The sequence below is a fragment of the Zonotrichia leucophrys genome, chromosome 7 (genome assembly GCF_028769735.1).
Source record: "Zonotrichia leucophrys gambelii isolate GWCS_2022_RI chromosome 7, RI_Zleu_2.0, whole genome shotgun sequence".
NCBI lineage: Eukaryota > Metazoa > Chordata > Aves > Passeriformes > Passerellidae > Zonotrichia > Zonotrichia leucophrys.
In genome coordinates this window covers 4387146-4397315 of record NC_088177.1, presented here as the reverse complement: position 1 = coordinate 4397315, position 10170 = coordinate 4387146, and the positions used below count along the sequence as shown (strand labels likewise).

Sequence of the window (10170 nt, the reverse complement as noted above, 5' to 3'; positions counted from 1 at the left end):
CTTTAAGGGCCCTTCCAAACCAAACCATTCCACGATTCTATGATCACCATTGACTCTTCTGGCTTCCTAGGGTTTTTCCTAGTGAATTAAAATGTTTTGGCACTTTAGGCATTTTTATTAATAAAAAATTATTTTCTTCTGCAGCAAGGCAATGGATGCACAACTGTCCTTCCAGGCCTGTGCCTGTGTGCTGTCAGGTTTGTATTGTCTGTTATGGCTTGATTTAAGCACTGAATTAGTTTTGCTACTGGGTGTCTGCTCTACAAGCCAGACACCAGGCTGCCTGCCAGTCATCACAACAGGGAGTAAAGGCTGAACTAGGCAAAAACAACAGAAAAAGTCAAGTTTTCTTTCCCCTTCAGGAGACTGCTGGTCCAGAATGTGTCGGAATCGCTGTTTATGCACCTGAGGAAGCTCATGATACCTCTTGAATTTATTATAACAGAATTTATGACATTTGCTGGGCATTCAGCACCTCCAGCCAACAGTGATTTTTTTTAAGACAGCTTTTTTAGCTTTAACTCTCTGAGGTATGAGATGAGGCAATCTGGATGCTCCCCAGCCTGGTGACACGTCTCAGAGGCAGTGACGCCATCAGCCACTGAAACAGGGACAAGAAATCAGAAATGATGCTCCATCTCCAACTTGCATAGCAAACACAGGGGCCAACCTATTGCACAGCAATCTGCTCCAGGTAGTGTCAGTGCAGCTTCTGTTTCCTGCTTAGTTTTACTTAGATTAAACGACGGCTTAGATTTTGTTAAACCGACTTCTTTTTTTTATTTTTTCTTTTTTTTTTTTTTTTTTTGCACATCTAAAGTATTTTCAGCCTTTCAGAGATCACACAGGAAGCTTGTGCTGCATAAGTTTGAGCTGTATGCAAAGCTGCCATCCTTTTATAGAATTTTGTCACTGCTGACATACTGTCAAGTGGATGTGAAGGAGCTCAGACGCAGTCTGTGACTCGAGTGAAATGTTAGGTGTGCGGTGAAAGATGTTTTCATGGAAAATGTCATGTCCCCAGTCATCTAGGGTTTGAACCAGGTAACATGGGCACCTTCTGCTGCAGCATTTTACAGGTTTGATGATAGCTTTTCATATTTTAGTGGTTAAGTTCTCTTGTCCGCACCATTCACAAATACTCTATGACTGTAAAAATGCTTCCAGTGATTTTATTTGAGGAAAATCTTGATGAGATTCACACAGCTACAATAGATTTTTAAATTAAAATTTATTTAATATGACAAAATCAGTTAGCACTATATATATATATACACATATATACGTATATACTGCTTTTAAAAGAGTTAGCAGCTAATTAGTGCTGCTGAAATGGTTACTAGAAATGGTTAGTTTACAAAAAATACTGTATTGCTCTCTCACCTCCTCAAACCTGGGAGAAACCCCTCATCATGATTCATAGACATCATTCACATTTTTATTTCAAAAGTTCAATTTCAAGATACCTCCCTGAAATGCAGGGCCTCCAAAGAAATGAGGAACGGTGAAGAGCAGCTGTTGTGCTGTTCAGCTCCCTCTCCTGCTCGTCCTTGTGTGCTGCCTCTTGGCATACATAGGCTGCATAAGGAGAGTCTTGGTTCTGGCTTTGTGTGCCCTTTGGCATAACTGGATCTTTGGCCTTGAAATGGATCTTTTAGAAGTTACTAAAAGAATAATAATAATAATAAAAGCTACATAATCACTGTGTAGTCTAAGAGCTCTGCCATCCCTCCAGCAAGGCTGTGTTCCCCTGTTTTATTCCTGGACTTATCTGGAGTCCCTGGAAGTCTTGCTTCCCCACAGCTTCAGTAAGTGCATGATGGACTAAAACTCCTATCTACAGGAACTTTCTTGCATCATTTTCTTGCTGCAGTAGGAAATGACTCACCTGCAAATCAGACTTTTCTTTGCAGCCTTGTAAAACACATCACAATCCCCTTGTGAGGCTGCAGTCCAGGCACAGACCCCACCCCTCATTTCCTATCTCCATTAGGATGGCTTTGCTCTCCCCATTATCTCCATTTCTCTCTATTTACAACCATGGGTTGTTCTGTGGGATCCTCTTTTAGGGGGACTTTGTTGCTGGACCTCTGTACGGATGGGACAGAGCTTCTTGAGGAGCTCCACCTGTCATTTTCCCTCACTGTTGGAACAAAACCCTAAATATCAGGACAGCCATGATTTTCTCAGGTCATATGGCAGGTGTTTGGTGGTTTTTTGGGGTTTTTTTGTGGGACACAACCAAAAAAGGACCCCTTTTTCTGCCAAAGCATTACCAGAGAGCTCTTCAGCCTGAGCAGCATTGTGATTGTCCCGCAGCACCACAGCCCTGCCCTGTCACAGACATCTTTTCATGAAAAATCCTTTCCTTAGGATTTTTCCTCCTGAGAAGCTGACAGGCCTCAGGAACAAAATGTAAACATTGATTATCTGCTGCTGTGGAATGCAACTGGTGTATCTGTGATTGGTCTCATGTTGTTGTTTCTAATTAATGACCAATCACAGTGAGCTGGCTTGGACTCTGTCCGAGACACAAGCCTTTGTTATCATTCTTTCCTTTTCTATTCTTAGCCAGCCTTCTGATGAAACCTTTTCTTCTATTCTTTTAGTATAGTTCTAATGCAATATATATCATAAAATAATAAATCAGCCTTCTGAAACATGGAGTCAGATCCTCGTGCCTTCCCTCATCCTGGGACCCCTGTGAACACCATCACACTGCCCTGCATGGGAATCCCCACCGCTCCAGTTCGCAGCATAACCTCAAAATACCAGAACTATATTATTGCTCCTTGCTGAAAGAAAAAAAAACACAAAAACCAACACGTGGCAGATGCTGATGATGGCATTTGCAAGGAAGGGGCGTTCCCAGAGGCCCAGAGCTGTGCCTGGATCTGGTGTTTCTCTGGGTTCCCCTGCCTGGGAGGGACCTTGGGGGTGTGGGATGCTGCGGGAAGTGACGCAGGGCAGCAGCTGTGTGTGCCCCTGCTTCTCCATGGGCAGCTTCGTGGAGAAGTCTTAAAGCAGAAAACCAAACAAACAGAAGTGTTTGCCTGCCTGACCTCTGCCAGGGTTTTTTTTAGAAGCAAAGTCTCTGATTGTCCAGAATTTGCTACTTTATTAATCTAAATAACAGTACAGTAAGTGTCCTGCTTACTAAAGCTATTTTTCAAAATAGCAAAGCAGATTTGTTGCAAGCTATTTATTTCAGTACTCAAAGGGTTTCATTGAAGGCAAGAAAAGGGAAGTTGTCTTAAGGCTTAGAATCGTAATTCCTTTCAGCATTTCTCTTTAAACCTCATCTTTACCTTTTGCAAAAGCTAACCTTCCCTGTTTGCTGCAATTTTCACAGAGAAACTGCTTTACTTTATTTTCATACTTTAAAACATCTTTTTTTTTTTTTTTCTCCAATCCAGAAGAATTGTACTCTAGCCTCTAGATGTAAGGCACTCACTGGTGAGATGGTGCACTTCTGCTCTTGCAGGAAGTGGTTTTACTTTACTTTTTCCCTGCTATTTTTCACCCTGTACGAGCTGTAGGACTAACTCAGGGCTGTCTCTCGACATGTGACCTCGATCTTTTCCGTTCTTTTGAAATAGTTAAAACTGCTGTTCGTTGATGGCGGCTTGAGATGAGATGACATCGTCCCTGAGGCTGCAGGTAAGGAGCCTCTGATCCATCTCAGGGCACTTTGGGAAACCTGTTGCTGAGATTTTTTAAAGTAATCATAGCTAGGAGCGTTTTGTAGGCACTCGAATCAGGTTGGTTCAATTGCACAACTACTTTATTTCTATATGCCTTTGTGGATTTGAAAGCAAGGAGAAAAGTGTAGAGGATACAGATGTGAAATGATGTTTTCAATCAGTGCTCAGAGTTTAGCAAATCTGTTGCATTCTGTGCAAGAGGCAACATTACCTGACCTTGTCTCGTACCCCAAACCACTAATTCCTTCTCATATCCTGGCTGGAACTACCTAGCTCTCTCCAAAAATGTAGAAAAATTTTGTGGCACTGGCTGGGAAATGAGATTAGATCACTTTTCCCAGCATTTGCCCTTCCTGAGTGCAGTTTAGCACGGGCTGATTACCTGGCTCCTGTACTGGTGACCATGAGGGATGTGCTTAGTAGCCATGGATACTGAAAAAGTCAGTGCTGAGGGGTGGTATGTAGCTGTTTTGGTATTTCTAGAGCCTGAAGATGTTGATAGAGGGATTTCTTGCCCTACTCAATATCAAGAAGTTTGATACTACTCTATTATTTGTCAGGTAGGAAAAGAACATGGGGCATAAAGGATATTTTATATAAAATATCCTGGGTTTCTCTATGGGCAGTTGATGGTGGAGCTGTTCAGTGGAGATGTCGTGGCTGTGTGTTTCCTGCATGGGCTGTTTAAACCCAGACCAATTCATCCTTCAGAACTGGCCAGGAAAGGCTTGTATGTCCTGACCTCGCAGTTTTCCCTCAGCAAAGACACCTTTGCATTGCTGTTGGTAGACAAACAACTTTTTGGCCCGCACAGCTTTGCAAAGAAATAATAATTCAGGAAGATGCTCAAATAACACAATAAAGCACTTTGTGGGCCACAGAAAGGAGAGCCAGAATTAGCAAGGCTTGTTTTGTGCTGAAGGTTTTTTGTCCCAGTAACATATAGCTTGCTGCAAACTTTGTGACTTGTACTCCTGTTTGTGACTGATTGCCTTCTCCAAACAGGCAACTTGGGGTTTTTTTGGAAATATGGGTCAAGAGTTGAAAGATATCACACGTGGCTCAGAGCTCATTTTGGAATTGTGCATACTAATTGGAGACAGATTTTAGTGTAATGTTGGAAGATCACATTTCATATTTTCTGTACTTTTTGGAGGAAAAAAAAAAAGCTGTCCTGCCTGCATACACAAATCAGCACAGACAGGGAAATTGTATAAAAAGAATATGTTCTCTTCCTGGGCTGTGTTTGTCGTGATTTTTATGTTTCTGCTGCAGAGTCTTAGAGTAATTTAAAATGCATTTTCCAAAGAGCTGTGAGATTTGGTGAAGTAGTTTGAATTCTCAGAGTTTTATGTCTTTATTTTCTCCCTTTCTCTGCAACTTACCTCTTTGTGTCCAAATTCATTTTAAAGCAGTGTGTCTTGATCAGTTTACCTCTCCATCCAATTACATCTGTGATGTACATTTGTTCATTTCCTTTTCCAAAGAGAGTGAGCAGCAGAAGCACTCTGTATTTTAAAGCTCCTGCTATACACTATTATTGAATTACAAAAGAAACAAAACAAAACAAAAAATGTTGGGTTTTTTTGACAGCATTTGTTGTAGAAACTTCTTTTTGCTTTGACACAAAGATATCCTGGTTTGGAAGAGGTTCTCCATCTTCTTCCAACCAAGTTTGAGTGCATGACACTCTTGGCAGTCCCTGTTACCAGGGGGCTGTGTCCTGGCCTTGGGTATGTTCCTCCCTTCCTGGAGTGGAACAGGAAACAGAAAATAAAATGGTGACAGAGGCATGCTTGAGTTCCCCTCGTTATATTTGGGTAGCAAAACTCTACAACCTCCAACGTGGTGCTGGAGAATTCCAACAGCTCTGGTTTGGATTTCTCTGTCTGTTTCTGGTCCCATCAATTACTCTTTTTCAGCTATGAGTTTCAGGACAGGGTTTAAGAAGCAGCATCCCATGCAGTGGGATGGATTTCCCTTCGTGATCTCCAGGGCTGCAGTGAGAATGGCTTTGGCTGTGCTGCCCAAAGCTTGGGTCTCTGCTACTTGCTGTATTTGAGTGTATTTTACTCAAACATATCCAGGATAGTGGGCTATAGGCAGAGTTTTATGGTTTTTTTAATGCTCACTATGTGTAATTTTGATACTTGCTTATTTGTCTTGTTTTTTTCTTTTTTGTTAGATAGCTCTGTGCTGTATCAGATCAATCAGTATGAATGGTTAACCATTTAATGAGTTGTTAACCATTTAATGAGCTGTTAACCATTTAATGAGCTGTTAAAGCCTGTGTGGGGCTAAAAACCATCTCTTGATGTACTTAAGTGTGTTCCTAACTTTTAACCCAAAACACAGCAGTTCTACAGAATGTGTCTTAATTCTTTATTGGTGCTGTTTGGGCTGATCTCTTTTAAAAACAAAACAAAGCATCACCTGAGCTCCAGCCAAAGTCTCTACATTCCACTTAGCCCCTAAGAGCCCCATATGGATGCATGAAACCTGTTTCTCAGTGCCACAAAGGCAGAAATTGGTGCTGATGGATTCTGTTATATGCAGATGGTTTTCCTGATTTCATTTTTTTGGGTAGTATAAAACTTGAAGAAAGCAGATTGGATACAATTTTGGCCCAGATTTTCCATGGTAATTCAAGTGCCATTCAGGGCACTGCAGCAGATTTCCCCACAACCTGCCCAAAACTGCCCCTTTTCCATTCTGTGGTGGCTTCCTACAGCTTTTGTCACCATCAAACTGGTGCCATGACCTCTGGGGGTCAGGGTGGGCTGAATGCCTTGCTGCCTTCAGAATTTGGGGTCTTGGGCTGGGTGAGGAGGTTTTGGTGTTACCTGCTCTGAAACCTTCCCTTAAGGTGGGTCTGCTTCCACCAGTGAATCTGAATTTCACTCTCAGCATCCCCTGAAGGACAGGGATGGTTTCCTTGCTGTGCTGGGTGTTAAGATTGTGCCTTCACGCCCTCAGCATGCCTCTGTCAGTCCTCCCTGCTTTCAGAAATACTATAAAAAGGTTGTTTTGGAGACTGACTACAAAACAAGCCCTGCTAGCTCCCCATTTACACTGGGACTTCCTCAATGCTGAGCTATTTTTTACCCAAAGAGTGAGTGTCACAGTCTTGCATCATCTTCGTCACAACTTGAAGCTCCCTGGGTTGCAAACTTCCAGGCTGGCTGAGACAGGAGCAAAAGGAAAACACTTGGATTTTCATTAAGAAGGTTAGGAAATAATTTTCTGGGCACAGATGTTCAGATGTTTCAAACTGACAATGGGGCAAATCCAGCCCAGGCAAGAGCTGTCAGTGGAAGCAGCCAGGCCATGCTGGAGAAGATTTTCAGGGCATTATTGGTTCATATTAAAGTAATCTGGAATTGTTGACATCTGGCACATGTAAAATAAATCCTGTTTGCAGAAACTAGGAACCAAAATTCATATATGCTTAAAAATTTTTACCTTTTTCTCTTAATGTGTCTATATTTTCACTCAGCTTACTTATGAGAAAGAAATGTTTCAGAATTAAGTAGGAAAGGTAACAGAGGTTTAAATAGATATTTATATTCTCCAAATTATCTGCTAAGCTACTTTGTGTGTTGCAATAACTCAGGGAGTGCTCAGGTGTTTACTGAAGCATTTCTTCAATAAATTAACTGAGTTTGATGGTGCTGTGGTTGTGGTAGGTTGTTTAAGATCCATGTAACTCTTCCTGCCATTGAAATTTGACAGATATTAAAGCATTTCTCTGAAGTTAAGCTGGGTATTGTGGGTTTCTATTGTGGTTTTCATGAATATTTCTCCCAAACCTTGTGCCTGATACACTAAGCAGGCATAGTCCTTGAACAGATGAACTTAAAGGGACTCATGATTCCTTCTGCAAAGCATCCATCAGTTTTCAGTGCACCTGCAACCTGAGATGAGGAGGAAGGAAAACCAGAAGTGAATGTGGCTTAGAGCTGGAAAAATATGCTTTGAATACGTGCTTGTTCTTTGTTTTGGATTTCTTTTTCTGCCACACCCTGAGCAAAACCTCTTCTGTATTTGGTGCTGAATCAGATACCAGTTACCGAAAGTGCTCTTGGGCAGGACACAGCCCTGGCACCTGAACTTGTTTATTTGCTACTCAGGATGTTACAAACTCTTCCTTTTGGGGTGAGGAAGGAAATGACAGAGATGTTTTGTGAGAGCAGTTGAAGCTCTGGAGTTCTGAGAGGGCTCTGTCCCCTCCATGGCTTGTGGGTCTCCTCTCTGCTTTTTGGTGTTTCTGCTGCAGATGGGACTCAGAACCAAACCCAGACACATCACAGGAGGGTCCATGGCCACACCATGGACACCCACAGCAAACACCAACAGAAGCCCCTTCAAAAATGCATTTCTCTCCCAAAAAATGCATTTCTTTAAAACAGTTTTGCTATGAATTAATCAGTATTTTTCACCTGGGAGGGTGTCACATCAGCCTTTCCATCTCTCAGAGTTCTGGCACGTGCTGCCATTTGTGTGTTTGGGCTGAGTAGTACTGAGGTTTGATCCAGAGAGATTAATGTTTCCATTATCAGCAGTACATTGCATTCTTGGTTAATTTATTGGAAAAAAACCCACACAACAAAGTATAGTAACGAGTAATCAAATTCTGGTGATGATTTTTAGATTTAGAATTAACCCATTTAGCATTAATCCATCCACCATTAATCCATCTACTCTTGGAGTGCCAAAAAAGCAGAAACGGCCCAAGGGAAAGCATGTCAGTTCCTCCTCCTTCATTAACTCTAAACCTTGGAAAAGGCAAGGAGTGCCCTGAGCTTCAGCAGAACCTTAAAGGGAGTGATGTCTTCGACCCATTCCTGCATTTCCTTTGCACAGTCCAGCATAAGCTCCTGCCTGAGTAGGATGTAGTCACAGACACCTGAGACATTCAAAATTGCTGCACAGAGTTTGAATTTGAAAACTTCCTTTCTCGTTTTCATTTTCTTCTGAAGTTTTGTGAAACCTTTCTTAATGTGGAGGTAGCTGAAAAGAGGGGATCTATTAAGATGTGGAGCGAAAATTGTATAGAATAAAAGAATGAAAGAAGTTAAATGAAGATATTTCTCATTGGAGTTGTGCCCTGCACCAAGATTCAGGTATTTAGAGAACAATGTTGATGCAGTATAAGGACATTTTAACTCAGGAGCACAAGGCTGCAGAGGTTCATTTGAGTGCAGTTATTCCATCCAAAAAAGGGTTTGAGGATGCTACCTCATAAACCCAGTGGAAAATGTAACAGTCATTAAGTATTTTTGATGGCTGAAATGGCTGTGACTGTCTCACTATGAGTGTTGGTGCTTGCAGGTGGCTCTGCTGTGCTCCTGCTGCCATTGGCATTGACTGTGGCTGTGTGTGGCACATCTGTGCTGGGACACAGATGGCTGTGGCCTCCTGGCCTGCAGAAAATGTGTACAAGGTTTCCTGGAATCACTCTGAACCACCTCAGTGAGATTAAGTTTTCTGGTCTCTTTTCTTTCCTACCTAAGGGTGTCTTTTTTGGAAAATCAGTCAGTTATGCTCACAGTAGATGAGGTCATCTATATTCAGACAGTTGTGAAAGTGTGTTTAGTTTCTCCTGGGGATCAGAATTTAAAGAAAACTAAAATGACAGAGTTTGCATTTTAAGGCTAACAGTTTAATTGCTTAAAACTATTATTTTGTGTGAAGGAAACAATAACTAGTTCAGAAATCTTTTGTCTGAAACTCGCTAAAGAATTTCATTTGCAGCAAAAGAAAATTGAATATAATTACCAAAGCCTATACTCCAACTAGTTGTATCATCAAAGCAATCATGGAAATAGATGATTTTTAAGGTCCTTTGCAACAAAAACCATTACGAGTCTATGAAATTGACTTTTTTGAGGGCTCAGCACCCTTGGTATTTCCCTGTGCAGCCACCTCAGCTGCACAATGTGCTGTCAGATGTTATCACACAGAACAAGGGCCTTTGTCTCCTCTTTGCTGTCTGCTGGGGCACACACTCCTGCTGCACAAGAAAGCAAACTGGGGGCCCCATGAAATGCAGAAGAGGGGCTTGCTCAAAGCAAACCGCAAAGAATTTCCCCTCCTGGTTCCTGCCACAGCTCACAAGTTTTCTCCCAGAGCTGTAGGTGCCACCTCTGCTGCATTTCACAGCAGCCTCTCTGGGAAGTGCAGCACCAGGAGCTCTGCAGAGGAACGTGGGCATGGAGTGTGGGAACAGATTAAAAGTGTCTGGAGGATTTTTTTTCCTCCCTCAGATGGGAAGTGGGAGCAGTGAGAAGAAGCAAGAGAACAGCTGCAGGATCACAGCACAGAAACTGCTGCAGATATAGATGATATAGGGAGATGGGGAGAGGGTGGGAGGGACTGCTTCATGTGCACAGCACAGGAAGTCAAACATCATGGGGGAGTGGGAGGGAGGGCATCTCTCTGCCTGGTAAAGGACAAGCCTCCTCTC

At 42.3% G+C, this 10170-nt stretch overlaps 1 protein-coding gene across 2 annotated transcripts in view; it reads left to right on the top strand.

The window, feature by feature from the left end:
- Positions 1–3545: 3545 nt before the first annotated feature.
- ARHGAP15 (Rho GTPase activating protein 15) overlaps positions 3546–10170 on the top strand; it is a 322242-nt gene continuing 315617 nt past the window's right edge. Inside the window, exon 1 of one of the 2 annotated variants that reach the window (XM_064717976.1) lies at positions 3546–3660. In XM_064717976.1, coding sequence (XP_064574046.1) covers positions 3637–3660 — 24 coding nt within the window. In that variant the 5' untranslated portion in view covers positions 3546–3636. The remainder of the gene's footprint in view (positions 3661–10170) is intronic. The other variant, XM_064717977.1, reaches the window with a different exon arrangement.